This window comes from Alternaria postmessia, assembly GCF_024291825.1.
Source record: "Alternaria postmessia strain BMP 2775 chromosome Unknown scaffold_26, whole genome shotgun sequence".
NCBI lineage: Eukaryota > Fungi > Ascomycota > Dothideomycetes > Pleosporales > Pleosporaceae > Alternaria > Alternaria postmessia.
Window position 1 is genome coordinate 87,089 of NW_026260099.1, and position 18,686 is coordinate 105,774.

The 18,686-nt window shown below is 51.1% G+C and overlaps 7 protein-coding genes across 7 annotated transcripts; 3 read left to right on the forward strand and 4 right to left on the reverse strand.

Moving 5' to 3' along the window:
- Positions 1-520: 520 nt before the first annotated feature.
- J4E82_005104 (uncharacterized protein) lies at positions 521-1,336 on the forward strand (the record flags this gene model as incomplete). The annotated part of the gene is made up of 1 exon (XM_051731374.1): positions 521-1,336. The coding sequence occupies one exon, from the start codon at positions 521-523 to the stop codon at positions 1,334-1,336; it is 816 nt and encodes a 271-aa protein (XP_051588812.1).
- Positions 1,337-2,569: 1,233 nt separating this feature from the next.
- Positions 2,570-4,129, reverse strand: J4E82_005105 (uncharacterized protein; the record flags this gene model as incomplete). The annotated part of the gene is made up of 3 exons (XM_051731375.1): positions 2,570-3,861; positions 3,911-4,007; positions 4,061-4,129. The coding sequence occupies 3 exons, from the start codon at positions 4,127-4,129 to the stop codon at positions 2,570-2,572; spliced, it is 1,458 nt and encodes a 485-aa protein (XP_051588813.1).
- A 1,553-nt stretch (positions 4,130-5,682) lies between these two features.
- J4E82_005106 (uncharacterized protein) lies at positions 5,683-7,515 on the reverse strand (the record flags this gene model as incomplete). Its single annotated transcript, XM_051731376.1, has 1 exon — positions 5,683-7,515. One exon carries the CDS (start codon positions 7,513-7,515, stop codon positions 5,683-5,685), a length of 1,833 nt encoding a protein of 610 aa, XP_051588814.1.
- A 1,676-nt stretch (positions 7,516-9,191) lies between these two features.
- J4E82_005107 (uncharacterized protein) lies at positions 9,192-10,310 on the forward strand (the record flags this gene model as incomplete). The annotated part of the gene is made up of 3 exons (XM_051731377.1): positions 9,192-9,623; positions 9,724-10,108; positions 10,162-10,310. The coding sequence occupies 3 exons, from the start codon at positions 9,192-9,194 to the stop codon at positions 10,308-10,310; spliced, it is 966 nt and encodes a 321-aa protein (XP_051588815.1).
- Positions 10,311-10,946: 636 nt separating this feature from the next.
- On the reverse strand, positions 10,947-11,653 carry J4E82_005108 (uncharacterized protein; the record flags this gene model as incomplete). The annotated part of the gene is made up of 2 exons (XM_051731378.1): positions 10,947-11,178; positions 11,229-11,653. 2 exons carry the CDS (start codon positions 11,651-11,653, stop codon positions 10,947-10,949), a joined length of 657 nt encoding a protein of 218 aa, XP_051588816.1.
- A 600-nt stretch (positions 11,654-12,253) lies between these two features.
- On the forward strand, positions 12,254-16,105 carry J4E82_005109 (uncharacterized protein; the record flags this gene model as incomplete). Its single annotated transcript, XM_051731379.1, has 3 exons — positions 12,254-13,059; positions 13,107-13,477; positions 13,527-16,105. 3 exons carry the CDS (start codon positions 12,254-12,256, stop codon positions 16,103-16,105), a joined length of 3,756 nt encoding a protein of 1,251 aa, XP_051588817.1.
- Positions 16,106-16,842: 737 nt separating this feature from the next.
- Positions 16,843-18,193, reverse strand: J4E82_005110 (uncharacterized protein; the record flags this gene model as incomplete). The annotated part of the gene is made up of 2 exons (XM_051731380.1): positions 16,843-17,986; positions 18,039-18,193. The coding sequence occupies 2 exons, from the start codon at positions 18,191-18,193 to the stop codon at positions 16,843-16,845; spliced, it is 1,299 nt and encodes a 432-aa protein (XP_051588818.1).
- Positions 18,194-18,686: the final 493 nt, after the last annotated feature.

The window sequence follows — 18,686 nt, forward strand, 5'->3', positions numbered from 1 at the left end:
TCGTACAAGAAAAAATCCAGACAGATACAGGAATAACAAGCTCTACCTTACAGCTTAATGTTATTGATCTTTGTAAGATCTCTTATTAGCATATAATGTAAGTCTTTTAGGTTTTCTATCTATGTCTACACAGCTCTTAATATACTCTTCTAGAGCAAGAAGAAGTAATCCTCTTATGAGGGATGTTTATTTTTTCTCTTTGATACAGTGAACCGCGAAACAGGCGGTGCGAATCCCTACAAGCCCCTCTAGCGATACTGAGGATGTAGGTACCACCAGAGGGAGATTGGAGTGATAACATAGTGCAGAAGAGGTGGTGGGCTCTTTGCGGGATGACTACGCCGCGCAGCGCTAACCTCGGACCCTTTCCGCAGCCTGAGATGAAACTTCCTATACTACCACATCGGACTCTTGTTATCCCAATCGATTCTTTAAGCAGATCCCTCTCGAAACTATTTCCAGACACGAACGACTATTCATGCTTGATTCAGACGTTCGAACATCCAGAACGTCACCAACGATGGCGAACGTCACCACTACCGCCCCTGGCTTTCTCAGACTACCGCTCGAAATTCGCCAGCAGATATATCATTGTGTTCTAGTGCAGGACTTCCGAAGCCAAATCATTAAGATGACTGTCCAACAGCAACACAGTGGCGGTTATAAGTTACGGGGCCTCAAAAACATCCGAGGTTTGGTGTTTGTCAGCCGTACCTTTCACGCCGAAGTTCTCACATACTGCTTTGGTCGCTTCAACTTCTTTCTTCACAACGATTCAGAATCCATACGCTTTGTTATACGGGAATTCTTCCGAAAAATTGGACTCAAGAACAGGAAGCTTGTCAAACGAATCACTTTACCCTACTTCAGCATTGAGCGCGTACTTTTGCATCCAGCGAATATGGTGGCACTTTTCGCCAGCTCACAAGCGAGGTCTCTGCAGCTCCTTGACGACATGCAGCGTTCCCTCCGTCTCTTAGAACACTTCTCTGCCCTGGAAGAGCTTGATCTGGGACTTGATACTGCGGAGGTCCTGGGCCGTCGTGGTAACCGTCTGCGATTTGCGGATAGACATCGCCGTGCACAGGCGCACAGTATGGGTAGGGAGGAGCGCATTGCCCAAGCATATCAGAGGGACTACGAGTCTCATATTATGATGGCTTTGCAAGAAGCGAAGTGGCTGCCAGCAAAAGTAAATGTTGGCATCTGGTGGACTTCGGGCCATGGTGAAAGTCTAGGTACTGACAAGGAAACTGCGGATGCTCTAGACGATTTTGTGTCTCGGTTGAGAAAAGAGATCGCGCCTACACGAGTCACTTATAAAGGTGATATGTAATGGACAGACATGTTTGTGCTGTAAACCAGTCTATATGATCATTGATCTAATAACCCTTGTTTGAAACCAGAACGCGATGGTCATCACCGAGATCTAAACCTCCTTTGCCCTGAATAGCCAACTCAAGCGAGAACTTGAGTAACTCATCCACCATCTGCCACACAACACAGCCAACCAATATGCAAGCACCGTAGAAATCTTATGGCAGCGCACGAACCACGATATAGCTGTACTACAATTGAAGAGTCAGCAAGCCGTCCTAAACACCGATCATGGTAGCCATGACTTCGCACAGTTCTGGTGGGGCAGATTCATACCTGCCTAGCGTTTACAAGTGCACTCGCAAGTCTCCCAGGGACTCAAACATCCTCCACCATCCTGATACCAACCAACTGTTCTCATGCAGCAACGTTTGGATGCGGCAACATTCTTACAACGATTATAACAATCGTTCCCCCAGTCGGTCTCACAACCTCCACCCTGCCAGTGGTAAATTTGCCTACCAGGACAAGCCTGAGAATAGAGATCAGTGTCAGCCTTGATGGAAATGCTGGTGGTGGTTTCGGCGGGATTATCGGTAGGGGCTGCGATAGAAGTAGCCGTGACGGTGAGCAAGGTAGTGATAAACAGGACAAGATGCATGCTTAGAAGACTTCAGGCAATTCACTTGGGACTAACGGTGATCATCATCGGAACTGTACTATCAGAGCCTTATATACACTCTCCGAGTCGAAAATACACGAGATGTGTAGGACGTTAGCCCGGTTGCGAGATGATTGCCAAGAAGCGTGCTACCTCCATGGTACTACCCACCACGTGAGCTCTGAGGTGTGGGAATACGGGGCATACTGTATAGACGAATCAATATTTCTTCAATTTTGGGTTGAAAAACGAGGATGTTCATGGTGCACGGTTTCCTGAGGCACTGTGCACTCTGCAAGTGAGACTGATCAGCGAATGGCTTTCAAGGCTTCAGAGTTACTGTAGCTGCCAGATACCACCAATGGGCAGTTTTTGCATCAACTTGGCTTTAATGTATGCTCGTATCTCGCTTTATTGCCTGTTGTCGTTAGGTAGGGCATAGATGTCTTGGGCAGCAGACATGCTGATGAGCCGTGAAACTAGGTAAGAGCTACAAGAGGAAGGTCATTTAGAATTAACCAATTAAAGTTCATTTAAACAGATACAGCAGTTACACTACGAACACGAATATGATACCCACACGAAAAGGCTTTACAAATCGACCGGGAACCGTTCCCGAAGCCTCTCGCCAAAGATAAAGAACAAGATTGGAGCGGGTGCAAGAACCAAACTGACAAACGCAAACGTGCTGATGCCCCAACCATATCCTAGCTTCTCGAAGAGCATGGGCGCAAAGATTGGGATGACACCACCGACAACGCTGCGGAAAACAGTACCAGCAGCGATTGCGCTGGCCGCGTACTTCTCGAAGCTGTCGATGAAGTAGTTTTGCGTGCTATTCAGGATCATGACCTGTCCGATGCCATAGAAGAAGGTTGCTGATATAGATGCGAACCAGTGCGCGTGCTTCTCTACAGTCCAAGCGAACCAAAAGAGCGAAACGGGAATGAAAACAGAGCCAATGTTCGCGAGTGGGAGGCGAAACTCGGGTCGTGCCTTTTCGTGATTCTTGGCTGTGAGATTCTTGTATACGGTATCGATTCGCGGGACCAGAAACCAGACAGCGAAAAGAAAACCAAGGCCGGGGCCTAGATATAGCAGCCCGACCTTCTCGGTGGAGAAACCGTAATCGTCTTGGTAAATTGGCTGCATGTTTGTGTAGATGCTGTAGGTTGTGCCGAAGATGAGCGCTTGATATACAGCCATGACGGCCACGATAGGTTGAGCGAAGATCTTGGGTGGGCGTTTGAGAGCTTGGGTAAGCTTTTCTTTCAACGGTCGTGTATCTTCGCCCTCGTAGGAGTATTTCGTGCCGTCGAACTCGGAGCTCTGAGACTCAAACTCGGCCTTCTTGGAACTCAGAATTAACGGCGCATAAGTCTCTCGAAGGAAGAAGTAACCAGCCAAGGTGTTGACGAAGCACACGATGGTCATGATCCAGAAGACCCAGCGCCAGCCCAAGCGCTGTACGATGATGCCGCCAAACAATGGTCCTAGGGTAGGTCCAAGTAACGGGCCTAGTAGATACCAGCCAAATACTCCTGCTCGTTCACTTGGTATGAACATATCACTTATGGTTCCTCCGCCATTCGCTATGCCGACGCTCCCAAAGAAACCTGCAATGCTCCGTACTGTGATGAGGAAGGCGATGTTGGGCGCGAGTGCAGCGGGTATCTGTAGTAAAGCGAACACGGAGAAGCACACGAGGTAGATTCTTCTACGTCCAAACGTCTCGGACAAGGGAGCGAGGATCAAGGGGCCGATTCCGAGCATGACTACGAAGCCAGTTGTTGTTCCAATAACGGCAGTCGTGCTACACTTGAGGTCATCGGCGATTTGCGCAATGCCGGGCGTGAACATGGAGGACACGAGGGGGCTGAGAACTGCCATGGTTGTCAGTAAAGGCATGTATAGACGAGCGAGTGTATGTACTGGACATGAGGGCTATGACAGCCACGTTGGCCATCTTCCGCCATCGCGCCCATGTTCGTGGGTTTTCGTCGTTGGAAAGGTCCTCGATGCGAAGATGCTGTCAGTAGTTAGTAAACACTATCGATAGAAAGCGCGTGCAGGATGACTGACTGTTCGCGGCTCGCCTTCTTCACTCCATCGCTGTTGTAGCAACGGTGCGCGCTCGCCCTGTGGAGACATGATCGTGTTGACACAAGGAGTGAATGTGGTCGTGGTCCGAAAACGCAGCACGCCCAAAGAATTTCCATGATCGCGTCTCAGCCGCCGGGACCACAGTGAGCGTCATCGTCGAGTAAGCAACTATCAACTTTAACCGCGTTCGGTGCGCGTTGTGGACATCGGGTTGTTAGAGCGTCATCGATCGACGCCGCGGAATGCTCGATCGAAGAGCCCCATGTTTCGCTTACCCGCAGGTACAACCAATCATGTCAATGCACAAAAAACGACTTATACCACGAGAGTCGAAACTCAAGCTCCAATCACCAACTCGACTCGATTATGATATACCACTCTTAATTTTGAGTGATTGCAAACAGTGGCTACAGACCAACGCAGTTTACCACAAGGCTGTTCTCCACGTGAAGCGTCCGTAGCTGCGCAATATATTAGGCAGCAGCTGAGAGAGTGTTGAAAGGCTCCAGCTTCTCCCAAATTTATGCTCTTTACGTCTCTTGCATCAGTATGCAAACTCTCTAGTGTACATGTGCTCATTCCAATCTGTTATCCAGAACACAACTTACAAAATATTTATTCGTCTGCGTCATGGTATCTTCTGTCGCTTGTCTGCCAATTCGCCCTCGTGAGGAAGACAAATTAATACTTCATGATACGACCAAGGAAATTCACATGAAATCACGATGTAGAGCCGAAGCGAAAGAGATGTAAGCATTGACAACCGAATGCCTATCAAATTCTCAATTAACGGACGCATCAGTACAACACTGAATAGAGAAAACTCGCCACTCCTACGTCTACCTGGAGAACTTCGAAATCGAATCTATGAGTACGCGCTATGCCAAGATTGGAAATTGAATTCGAATGCAAGTCTATTCCCAGATGACGGTCCAAGGATCCACAAACATTGTTTTGAAGGACTCCAGCGCGTCCTTCAGACTACGGAGGCCTGTAAACAGATGCACAACGAGATGGCGCTCCTGTACTTCAAATTTGGCACCTTTATCATCAACGGCTCTCAGTATGCATTCGTCAGCCAGTGGCTTGTACACCGCTCGTTCCCTCAACGGCATGCAATCACACATCTAGTGTTCCCATGCATATACAAATTGTCGTATTCTGTAAGGGAAGGTTGGATGCCCGGTAAGTTCAGAGAAGCAGACTTTCGGCCTCGGGACGCCACAAATCTTAAGTTACCCATAGTACTGCCGGGTTTGAGGAAGATCACTATCTCTATTGGTGTCAGGACTCCTGAACGGCATACAGGGAGCGGAACGGTGCCTCGACTGTCCATCTTTCAGCTAGAAGAGTGGACGGCATATGATGTCGAAGTCTACAAAGAGGCATGTCTTGGTGTTGCCGTTGCGGTCAAATAAGAATTCTGTCGAGCACTGTACTACATGGCATGAGTTGGATCGTATTAATAACGCTGTGGTTTGCACAAAGAGCTGCGTTATTGTTTATCGATTGTTGATGAAGATATTCATGTATGGGGATTGAATGGCTATAGTATCGTCTTAACATATGAATCATCGTCCAGTCCTGTGATTACACTTCATTCAAGCCACTTCAAATGCATCCATGTCCCCGGTGGGCAGATCAGGTACACCCACTACACTCCTTGTCACATCAATCATCATCTCTACCACTTCGGGTGGGTGGTACCTCTTGAGCACCACTCTTATGAATTCGCTCAACAAATTCAATCCCATATCCCCAATCTGTTCGTCCGTCAATTTCTCAAAATCGCCTTCCTTCAAACCTGTTCTTGACAATCGTCGCTGCAGCAGAATGTCGTAGACCGCCGCTATACGGTCAGTGTTTTTCTTATTGGAACGGCTGTGGAAGTATTGACCACGCACAGCCGCAGACTCATCTGCCAAGTCTACCCAGGCCATCTGTCTTTGCAAAATTTGCGCTGATTCGTCGGTGGGAAAGATGTGGAAGCGATGACGAAGGACGTGCAGAGCGACCAACGAGCCAGCCAGATCTCGATTGTAACTAAAGCAGTGCATGATGAGCGACGTGATTGCTCCACTGTCTGTGCCTGCGAGACCCATGCGGAAACGATCGGCGTCGTAGCGACTGCGACAGAGCGTCCACCAGTTTACCGTCTCTGCTAGTAGCTCACGAGGGCTAGGCAAATCGAGCTTGTTTTGAACGGTAGAGTCGCCAAGTGCTAATCGGAGCGTTTTCCAAAGACAACGTATGCTTGCACCGTCTGGGAAGACGCCGTTGCTTCCTTCTTGCGGCTCAGTGAGAGACTTGTAGATCTTCCATGCTTCGCTGTAGGCACCTTGTCGGCATTTATTATCCATAAGGACATTCATGATGGTAGCATTGGGCTTGACTTTCGCTGCTTTGAGCTGTCGGGACAAGTAATCGACGTGTTCCCATTGCAGGCTGTTGGCATGGTGTTGCATAATCAAGGCAAACGTTGTTACGTCAGCAACAGGAGCTCGTTGGGTCATTTCGTCAGATGTAGGAGGAGCCTCGGCGATTTTTTTGTCGATGATGGCTGGTATTGTTTCTGGAGTAACGTCATGTCGACCAGCTTCGCAAGCGGCTTCGACCATGCGCCAACCAATATTTTCCGCTTTCAGGATATTCGCCTCCTCTTTCGTCCGTATCAACGCTCTGAGAAACATGTTGTAGTGGAACGTTTCTGGTCTGTAACCTCGCTTGAGCATCATCTCCAAGATTTGAGCGGCTGCCTGTGGCGTGTTCTTGACAACGGTAGATTTCAGCCAGTCACCGAACAAATGGCCGTGATAACCACGAGGGAGCACAGATATAGCATCAAGAGCGATACTAGTCATGGACTCGATATTGGTTCCAAGTCGATATATCATGTGCAGTCTCTTCAACACTTGGCTGACTTGTTCTGCATCTCCGCTAGTAGCCAGGTAGCCATCCTTAACCATGTCCCTAAACACTTGCTTGGCATGACTCAAGCTTCGCATTTCTAAGGAGCCCACAAGCCAAGCGTCGTAGTCCTTGATCGAGCAGGTGTTGCCTCTCTGGTCCTTCATTCTGACATAGATTTGCTTTGCCATGTCATGGTGCTCTTGTAGTTCTGAGCTCGTATGAGCTCGGAAAACAGCCATCATGATGGAGGTGTCCCAATTCGGATACAGCCTGAACAGTTCATCCATAATGTTCCGACTGTAGTCTACGTTCCTGGCAAGTGCATGGAGCTTAGCCCCAATCTCCAGATGCTCCGGGTTGTAGTCCATTCGTACACCGTCGTGTCCCAATCTGTGATCCTCTTCCCATTTTCTGAGAGCCTGGTCTACTTTTCCGCGAAGGAAGACCTTCTCTAGATGTTTGGCGCGCTTCCTGGCTGTCGTATATCTCCCAGCCTTGTTCATATCCTGGTAGAGCTGTGCCATATTTGCAGTGTGATTGGACTGCGTGATCGAGAGCAAGTCCCATACTCCATCCGGGATACGTGCTAGGAGTTTCGGATCGGATGCCTTGGCCAAAGAATATGCTCTCCAAAGCGGTGCACGTAGTCTGGCATCCTGGCCATTGCTGTCTCTGACTAGCTTCAATATTTGATTCAGTCTTTTGATAGCTGTCCGCCCACCAGTGCGGTTGGTTCCAGGTGTGCCAATCGCGACGGGTTTATTTCTAAGCTGCTCGCGCTCTGCACCTCTGTTGAAGTTAAAAGAGGGGTTCTCGGCGGTCGTTCTCGTCGACTCATTCAGCACCGAAGTGGATTGCGCGGTTCTGTGTAGGGTCGGATCCCATCGCGGAACGTATTCCGGGATTTTTCGTGGAAGTGTTCGCAGAAAGCGTGTTTGAAAGCTTGGAGTGGAGTGTGGGAGGCATCGCAGTCGATAGAGCGCAAGCATGAGCAAGCGCCGTCTGAAAGTAAAGGACGAGAGGCGGAGGCAAACTCGCCGCGTCTAAAGCAAATGCGTACAGAAAGACAGGAGTAGGACAAACATGTAGTCGTGGCCAACCATGTTGCACGCTCTGTGCATGTCCAAACTTCTCTGTCAGAAGGTTCAGATGGCGCTAGTTTTATCGATAAGGGCGACTAGCATGACATCGCGCGTCATCCTCTCGCGCGCTTTTACCCTACCATACGCGTCAACCTCGTGATTATGGTACCATTTTCTCTACATCACCAACCCCCACCCTTGTTTGATTCGTCATTCCGGCTACCAGACATCCTGTGCCTGTTCTTTTTCCTTGGTCGTAGTCTCAAATTTCCGATTCTATCGCTACCTCGCTATATCGCGTCATCCATACACGGGTTCGTCGCAAAACCTATTCCTACATGAACTCAACGGCGAACATCGAAGAATGATTCCAAAGAAGACAGGATCTCAAGCACTCTTGTTTGGCTTGGACTAGACAGAAATTTTCCAAATGAAGGCTCCGATATTATACCTCATTTACCCGTGTGCCTAGAACTTGCTCATATATGATCAACCAGGGCGCATCTGACCGACACGATCTCGGAGATGAGCTTGAGACTAGAGAAACAAGCTTTCCCCGCAATGCACGAATCTGCCGGATCGCCATACGTTGTGCATGCAGCTGATTCGGCACTCTCCGGTTACGGTTGTCTACTCATACCACAACATCTCGCACCAGGCGCCACTCGGTTTCAAGGCTTATGGTACGGTATATTTGACACAAGAAATAGTCCAAACATGGACACACATTTGGTATCGAATTGATACTACCCAGCTTTGCGATCCGGCGTTGCTACTGGAGCGGCTTACGAAACTCCAGTCCTACCAGATTCCTGTCGTGACAAGGTAAACTTGGATGATTGGCTTTTTGTAATGGTGCAATATCCAAGGATATATGACGGCGCCCAACCAGCTCCAAAAGCCACGACACATGGGAGCCGCTGCAGACCACGTCTCGGCTACAGTCGAGTTGTGACACATTGCTACTACATATCCTAAATGTAGGTTTTCAGAGCTTGGACAGGACCGCCTTAAAAGTATAACTTCTCAAACCCCGGATCCGACATTTTGATCCTGTTCCCTTCATAAGGACCAACAAACACACATCAAAGATTTTCCGACCTTCCAACGTTTTCAAGATGCTTTTGTGGCTAGTGTTGTTGGGATGTTACTTCTCGCTCATTTGGGCACAGAATGCTTCGTTTACACAAGGGCAGAAGTTTCAGATCGTACTGCTGGGCATTCCCGACATGTCCAAGATACCTATATCACCTATAGACGCGCCGGTTTGGGATATCGATTTGTTCGACAACCCTGTTACGACAATAGAAACTCTCAAAGCAGCCGGCAAAATCGTCATCTGCTACTTCAGTGCTGGAACAGCGGAAGATTGGAGAGATGATTACGGAAGTTTTGCAGCTGCTGATCTTGGAAAGGTGCTCCCGGAGTGGCCCAATGAGAGATGGTTGCGGACGGGTAGCCAAAGCATCAGAGCCCTCATGGCCAAGCGTATCAAGCTGGCTGCTGACAAGGGCTGCGATGCTATCGATCCGGACAACACAGATGGATATGTAAGTCCTCGTACTGTTACATGGGTATGATACGGTGGTAGCACGCAGTCACTACTCCAAGCTCAGGCGTGAGCGAGTTATACATGCTAACCTCTTTTAGCAGAATGACAACGGATTGAACCTTAAGAACACGGACGCTATCGACTACGTGCGATGGATGCAGCAAGAAGCCGCCAAATACGACATGAGAATTGGGCTTAAGAACAGCCTCGATATCCTCAGCGATGTGTCGCCGATCGTAGACTTTGCAGTCAACGAGCAATGTGCGCAACACGGCGAGTGTCAAGCCTACGAAAATTTCATCGCTCTCAACAAGCCAGTTTTCCATATCGAGTACCCTCTTCCGCTTAATGCGCAAGCTATGAATGGCGCATCTTGTAAAGGAACAGGCGTGGCTGGACTCAGTACCATCATGAAGGATCTCCAATTGAACGGCATGTCGTACTATTGTGACGGCAGCTATGTTGATACACCGACGTTAGGAGGTACATCGCCACCAAGACCGTCGCAGCCGCCTAAACCACCGAGCCCGCCAAAGACGAGTTCGAGCCGCACAGCCCCAATGCCAACGCGAACAAGCTCCTCGCGTCCTCAACCTTCGAGCACGAAAACATCTACAATGTTGCCAAGTCGCACTTCGTCAGCGCAAAGACCAACAAGTACATCGGGTGGCGGAGGAGGATGTAGATCGAAGCACTGGGATCAGTGCGGTGGACAGAATTGGAATGGATGTACAATCTGTGAGGTATGTGAATTTGCAGCCATGACAGTGAAACCATCTGACAATGCCAAAGTCGCCGTATACGTGCAAAGGCGTCTCACCACCGTATTACTACCAGTGCTTGTAGTCTGTTCCAGGCTTCATGCAGGGATCTATATACTGCTGTACTCGCGAGCTAGATTGTGATGATGCAATACATCATCGTTGGTCGTAGAATCTGTAGAACATCTACCTAGGTACTATTAGTTCAGAGTAGTCATCTTTCTGCAAGCTGGCTACAAGGGTGATATCTTCCGTGGTAGATTAATCGGAAGGTATACTTGCAGAGCATAGTGTCAGAAGGATGAAGCTTAGCATACTTATTCGATCAGACATTTAATCTACCATGTGATTTTGGTGTCGTGCTATGCCCCCCGAAGTGTATCCCATAGAATGACCTCACTGAAAAAGAGAGTAAGCACTGGTATTTCAAGATCGTAATTGCCAATAATATGTGTCCCAGATAACGCCATCCAATCCCTGAATACCCCATGTTTTCGCCTCGGTTATCCAAATATTCGTACAGCCTCCATTCCATGTTCACAATTCGTTGGCGCTATCGCTCAAAGACCCAGCGGATTGCTGGCCGTACCGCCACCTTTGCCGGAACCCCCTGAGAGACCAGGTACACCGGGTCGACTAGCCATGGATGCCATACCTCCCACTCCGCTAGTGCTCAAGCCGAGGGGATTCTTGTTTGTTGTCGATCGACTGCCCGGAGCGCCGGTGATGTCTTTGAGAGAGTTGCCGTACTCGCGGACCATATCGCCCCAGGTACGAGACGAGTTTGCAATACTACGGTATGTTAGTCAGAAAAGTCGACTCGGCAAAGTTGCAATATGTACCTTGCTCCGGCGCCTCTCCCTGCCCCAGCGATTCCACTACCTGTCGCGGTCACGACGGCCCCAGCAGCATTGCCAATACCAGTCGTTGCAGCGCCGACAGCACTTCCAATACCAGACGATGCAGCGCTGAGGCCTTTGTTGATCCAGCCCTGTTGTTGTGGCTGCTGGATTGCCTTCTTTGCGGGTGCTGGGGCGGGTTTCTTCTGACCGACGGCTGTCACAGGCTTTTTGGGTGCGACGCTTGTAACGGGCTTCTTAGGGGTTGTTGCCACGGGTTTCTTCTGCATCGCAGTATTGACAGGCTTCTTCGGAGGCTGAACAGCAGGCGCTTTGACGGGCGCCTTCTTCACTGGTGCTTTTACTGGTGTCTTCTTCGCCGTGGACGTGACGGGCGTCTTCTTGGTGCCGATGGGTTGCGCGACCATGGTGAGACGTTGATTCAATGCTTTTGTGGAGTTGTTGTGGTGGATCAAAACAGATGTTATCTAATCAGGTCTTAAGTTGAATGGTGAATATGAATGGAGGGTTCTAGGGAGCATCTCGACCCAATCTCTCTGGATGCACAGAAAGTTGGCAAGCTGCTATGCCTGTCGCACATGTGGCGCAGATGATGTCAGGCACGGAAACGTGGGGCGCGCTTGCCCCGGATGGATTAAGGTTGTCTTAGCGCGATCAGCGGGCGAAACGTCGAGACCCTGGATCCATGTTTCGCATCTTCAACACTTTGAACGTCTGCCAGATGGCATCGTCGTCCCATCTTTCTATACTGTCCAATTCTTCGCTTCGCTTCGATCTAACATCTCCGTTTACTCTGCTACCTTAATTGTAATTGCATCTTGTTGACAGGTGCTCCTCTCTCCGCAGTGCGGACCTGTGAATGTCAACGAACACGCACGCTCACCGCACGCGACCCTGCCCGCTATGAGCCGCATTCACCTCTGGTAACCAACGTAGAATATCATAACAAACGAGTGAGTGCAATTTCTGTTCAAAACACCACCATGCCGCAATAACACAACGAAACCATGCTCGGCGACGACGCCATCATAAAGCTGAAGCGGTCGATGAGCGAGAGCGATCACCTCATCCCTATGGGTGACGTGACCCCGCCTCGCTCACCGGCCAAACACAAGACGCCAGACTACAGGACACGGTCCAGTCGCTCTATCTCGTGGTCGAAGCTAACTGAATCAATCAAAGGCAAGAGAGGCCCCTCGTCACGCTCGTCACGCTCTTCACGCACGCCTTCTGTCGATAAGCGTGATATCTCGAGTCCAATCTTAGACCACCGAAGTCCGTTGTGCCCACCTACACCCAAGCCGAGGCTCGACGCTGTCCTTCCATCAACACCTGGCCCACAACGACCTATAGCACGATCCAGCCCAGGCACCATCAAGCCTAGTCCGCCCAACCCGACCGCAAGACACTCATACTCTGTCTCCGATCCCACAAACTACGTCTCTCCTGGTAGACGGCCACGTCAGCCTAATCGTCCCCCGCCGCCTCTTCCAATCTCAACTAGCTACGAGAGCATCACCGGTACCCTAGAAGACAGCCCCTTGGAGCGCATAGCAGAATCGCCTTTCGAGCCTTCGGAAGACGTCCGAATTGAACCGCCAAGGCTTGACAAGGTTCACAAATATTTAAAAGACATGGAGCCTGCACGACTACAGCCGCCCAACATGGGTGGTACCAAGGGGCGTGCCATGCAGCAGGCAAAGGACATGGAGCTTCTGGTTGCTGAGAGAGCGAAGCGAGGTGGTGAGGAACCACCGCCATATGACTTCTACGAGCTCATTGGCAAGGGCGCATACGGTCGTGTCTACAAAGGGTGGGTATCACGATGTAAGGCCGAGTACATTCGCTGACATGACAAAGAAAGAGCCGCAATACCGGTGCGCTCGTTGCCATCAAGATTATCGAGATCGACAAGGTGGATTATGAGGAAATGACACACAAGAACCTCCAGGACACACTCAAGGAGATTGACATCCTGCAGCAGCTAAGAGACAGCAAGGCAAGGCCTTACGTCAACATCATCGAAGAGGCTAGGCCTGTACACAACGAACTCTGGATCGTCAGCGAATATGCAAGCGGTGGTAGTGTCAACACTCTGATGAAGCCCACAGCCATGACGAAGGACCCGGGTCCTGGACTGGCGGAGAAATTCATCATACCCATCGCCCGTGAGCTGGCCCAAGGTCTCAAGTATATACACGAAGCTGGTGTGCTGCATCGAGATCTGAAGTGTAGGTGATGGTGTCTTTACCATTCCTTCCCTCGGCTAATGTGATACAGCCAACAACGTTCTTATCCTCGAAGACGGTCGTGTGCAATTATGCGATTTCGGTGTCTCCAACACCCTGGAACCTGAAAGATCGAAGCGCTCCACTATCGTTGGTACACCTTTCTGGATGGCCCCTGAGTTACAGAAGGAGTGGGTAAAGGACGCAGATCCGCACAGTCTGATGCAGCCCAAGGAAATATCTTACGGCAACGAGGTTGATATCTGGGCATATGCCTGTACTGTCTATGAAATGGCTTGTGGCTACCCACCGCACCACAAGATCGGGCAATTCGATTTGCCAACAGCTGGTGTTCCTGTGCTTGAAGGCGATCGCTTTTCTCAAGAACTGAAAGATTTCCTAGCCTTCGTCTTTCAACCAGAGCCACAAGATCGACCGACGCCTGACCAAATTTTGGAGCACCCCTATCTTGCAGATACTACTAAGATGTACCCGACTGTATCGCTCGTCAAGCTGGTCGAAGACTACTACCTCTGGGAGCAACAAGGTGGTGCACGCCAGTCGCTATTCAACCCATACGGTGCTCAAGCGCCAGACCCGCTTGCCCCAGAGGCGGAGGACGACGACGATGATGATTGGTCTTTCAGCACATCAGAAGAATTTGAGCAAGAACGTGCAACACAATTTACTGACCCCTTCGCTGGCGGAGCAGGCTTCAATGGAATGGGCCTACCACCTGTCGCGGATATGGGACGATTCGAGCAGCTCCAGGCCAGGTTCAAGGAAGAGTCTATTGTTAGAGGACAGAAACGTCTGAACAAACTATTCGATACAAACACGACGCCATACAGGTATAGTGCCGTCGATATGCCGGACCCGCCGAATGGGCGCCCTCCATCTGACTTGGTTTTACGCGACTTCAACCCTGGCGCGCCCAACCGCGAGACGGTCATCGACTTGGACTTTTCAATGCCGTCAGCAGATGAGATACCAAGTATTGACCTGGGCGAAGTGCCCACCATCCGTGCAAATCGTATGAAGAGCATCATACGGGAGATGGAAGAGGAAGAGGAGCGCCGGGATGCTTTCAACGAGGAGGACGAGATGACTAAACGAGCCACGAAAGACTGGACCTTCCCCAGCATGAATGACGAGAATCGAAAGACGATGGAGTGGTCATTCCCGGGAACCAATGAGCAAACTAACCGCAAGACTATGGAATGGTCATTTCCAGGAGCCACTGAGCAACCTAACCGCAAGACGATGGAGTGGTCCTTCCCACAGCAGCCTCAAAAGCCCAACCGACGTACGGTAGAGTGGACATTCGACGCTGCAATGGCAGAAGCCAACAATGAGGCCCCAAGGAACCGCGCTTCGAATCGGATCTCACGACGACGTGAGACGAAGGAGTGGACGTTTCCCAAGCAGGACGATAATCGCAAAACTCGAGACTTTGCCTTCCCAATGGGTAGTCCGACGGAACCGTATCGCAGCCAGCACACCAAGACGGACTCTTCTTCGCCAGGCCTTGCATCTGGTTTCCGACCAAACCTGCGCCATGCTCAAACAGCACCACTTCAGCCTGCTGTTGATGACAATGACTATCCTGAGATGATCAGCTCTGCGCCCAACTCTCCGCTGCGCTCGTCCATGATTGATCTGGATATGGCGATGGTAGAAGACTACCGTCCGTCCACTTCTGGCTCTGAGATCCTTACAGCAGGAACAGAGCGTATGAACGATAATCCGTTCAACCTCGAAGATCAGGTACAACTATCACAAAATAACCACCGCGCTTCTTTCCACATGAAGTCGCAATCGGAACCAAACCAGACGGTGCCAGGATTATTGACACCTCAACAGTACGATGAACAAGGCCATCCTACAAACCAAGACCCACACCATCCCAGTATGCACGCCCGAGGGGTCAGCTCAGCAAGCCAGGTACAATCACACGCGAAACCAGCACCCACTTCTGGTCAATACCACCGCGGTAATCAGCGCTCTCAGCAAATCTGGGATGGTTGGTCACACAACATGGCATACGGACTCAGCAGCGACGATCAATCTCCTCCCATGAGCGTAACAACCGACACCTCACTCGAAGAAGAAGATGTCGACGACCTCTGGGACACCTTCGAACGCCTCAACCTTGCAGCGCAACGGCGTCCAATGGGCCAACCATCAGCCCCTCTCCGTTCCTCACGCAGAAACGACTCTACATCCACAACCCTTACTTCCACGACGTACAATCTCGATTCCGATACCGATGACTCGTCGTACCACCACAGTAACCAGTACTCTTCATCCTCGGATTTCGATCAACACGATACTCCGCGCTACAGCCGTAAATCCACAACCGTCAGCGTCGGTCCAAATGGGAAGCCGCTTGTAGAGTTTCCTATTCCGACCGGTCCTGAGGTAGGGGCGCTGTTAGGCGTGGACATGGATGCCAGGGCTATGGCGGACATGTTGCTCAAGAGTGCGGTCGAATTGAGGGATGGGACGAGGGCTAGTAGAGATCTGTTGAGGGCAATGCGGTTACAGGATGTTGAGGGCGAAGATGAAGGTGACGAAGGAGCGGATGAGGAGATGAGAGGGGGTACTGTTCGGTTCAGGGGGCCTGGATGATTTATGGTTGTGTGATGGCGTTCATGGATCGGGAAGGCTGTGCCCTCGGTTTAGGTCAAATGCCGTCGAGCGACTTAGAGTGAGCTCTACTGATTTGAATGTCTGATGATCTACTGTCTACCGAATCCACGAACTCAGGAGTCAAAGAAAATGATTTGAATGAAACACGATGGAATACCCCACCTGTCGCCTAGTTATGATCGGGACATGGAGTCGGGGTGATGGCGATGAGAGCCAACGAGAACGAAAGGGAAGATAGTTCACTTGCGTTACACGTCTCATGGTCCATACGTAGTATTCTTCAATATCGAAAATGGCCGAACATATACTACATAACAACGTGCTACAAGGCTCCCGTTCGCTCGACGCTATTGCGCCTGCAAAGCTGTAGACCATGACATGTACAATGTAGGTAGTCCCACCCCTGTGTAGAACCATGATCGTATCGCTATTCGCAACTAATCCGTATATACTCCGTTCCGCTGTCGCCTGCCAAATGCTGTATCGAGAAAACCCTCTCGCTATGCTTTGATAGGTGCTGTTGCGAGTGAAATTATTCCGAGGCGAAAAGTGGCTGAGGGTATGGATGGAGAAACGCCGAGAATGTAGGGAAAAAGAAAAAAACATGGTGGCTTTCACTGGGACGCATGAGATAGGGTGCACGGAAAGGTGGGTATGGGTAATCGTAATTGGGCGTGAGAAAGACTTGAGAGATCTGGACAACGGAATGACATCATCTACCGGTTACCGGCCTCGAGTTGTCCTGGGGTTGGCTGCTGCGGGACAGAAGCGTCTGCAGTGCTAGCAGCGCCACGGTTACGACCAAACCAGCTTGAGAAGGGAGAGCCCTGTGTTCGATTGGGCGTCATCCTGGATAGCCAGCCTTGGTTATGGCCAGTCTGCCCTGTCACTTGCGATGCATCCCCATGTACACGCTCACGGCGAGTAGGCCGATTCAACCGCCCGAACCGGTCAACACCTTGTCGCTGCTGGTAGTCTGCATTGATGACCATGACGCGAGACCTAGAGAAGGGGTTGCTAGTCGTCCAAACGGCCTGCGGTGGCGACCGAAGACCGGCGACTGAACGGCGACCAGTAACAGGATCGACTTCGCCTTCGGGACGAGGCTTCGGAACGTAGTAATCAGCTTTGCAGAGAGGGCAGCAGGCACGGCGGCTCGTCAGCCATGGGTCAACACAGCTGGCGTGGAAGGCGTGGCCACAAGACAATCCGCGTACATCGTCGTCATCTTCCAAGGTGTCCAGGCAGATGGCGCATGTGTCTCCTGGCTCTGCCAACATTTCTGGTGCAGCAGCAGTGCGTATGGGATCCTCTTCATCATCATCTGAATCGTCCTCACGCTCGCGCACGTTTGCTTGTGGGGTAGCACTCTGCCCTTGAGTCTTGTCCGTCTTCTCTGTGTCCAACTTGACCTCGGCTTGCTTCTCGGCGTCCTGCACGTGCTGGCTCTTCTTGCTTTCCATGCTCGTTCTCGGGGAGGCTGCAGGCTGGGTAGAGGAGTTCGGGGCGTTGAGATCGTTGCGAGCCATTGAGAGTGCAGTGTCGGTTCTCGGTCCTGGGCCTTCGTCCTGCGCACTAATGACGCCCTCGACATCCTTCAAGCTTGCTGCTCTGCTCTGGGGCGCAGTCGCGATGCCGCCGTTGGCTGGTAAACCCTCGGTCTCGCGACTTGACTTCCATTGCTTATACTTTGTCAGTGGGAATCGCTCGTTGACCTCGTCCATGGTCATCAGCTTCTTCTCCCTCCTCCTCCTATGCGGGCGAGGCATGTTGGTCATGTCAATTGGTTCGCCATCTGCGGCAGCCTGGGCCGCGCGACGGCGATTATATCGGAAGCAATACTTGACGCCAACGATAATCCTGAAGCAGTCAGTAAGAGGGAGCAGTTGCGAAGCCAACTGCCAGCGCCTACCATAAGTTTGTGAAGACGACACCGAAACCCAGGGCAACGAAGAAAAGCAGCGGCGAACTGGTGGGGCCGCTGTTATTATTGTTGTTGTTGTTGCTGTTGGAGCCATCTGTTGGGGCAGGTGCGTTCTGCCTCGGGTAGACAAAGATGTTGGACATGATGGATAGCGGCGTCTCTGCTATTCCGTTCACGGACAGGATTGCTCACGCAGCTGTAGAGAGACGCGAAGCAGTGATGCGCGTGTACGTGGGGAGTTGGCCGGATGCGGAGAGCCCTGGTACACGTGAAACAAGTAGGGGGGCGACTCGACACTACGAAGGTACACGCTCTATCGACGGGAGTGGTGGTTGCGATATCGTCGAGGCGGCGGCAGCGGCGGGCTAGGCTGGAAGAAGGGCCGGTGTGGTTGATGGGATCAGTTGATGGTGACGGCAACGACTGCGGCTGTGGCGATGGAGAGTCGGCTTCTTAGAGGCTATGGTCGCTCGCGGTGACTGCCCGTGCCACAATCGCTAGCGGTTAATGACAAGAGCACTGTTATCGGCCATGCGATGCGGAGAGTGCAAATGGCTGCGCGACAGACTCTGGACTCGTTGGGGTGGTGAAGGGCAGTGGATGGGTCGCCGAGTGTCAGAACGGGCGAGGTGCCGG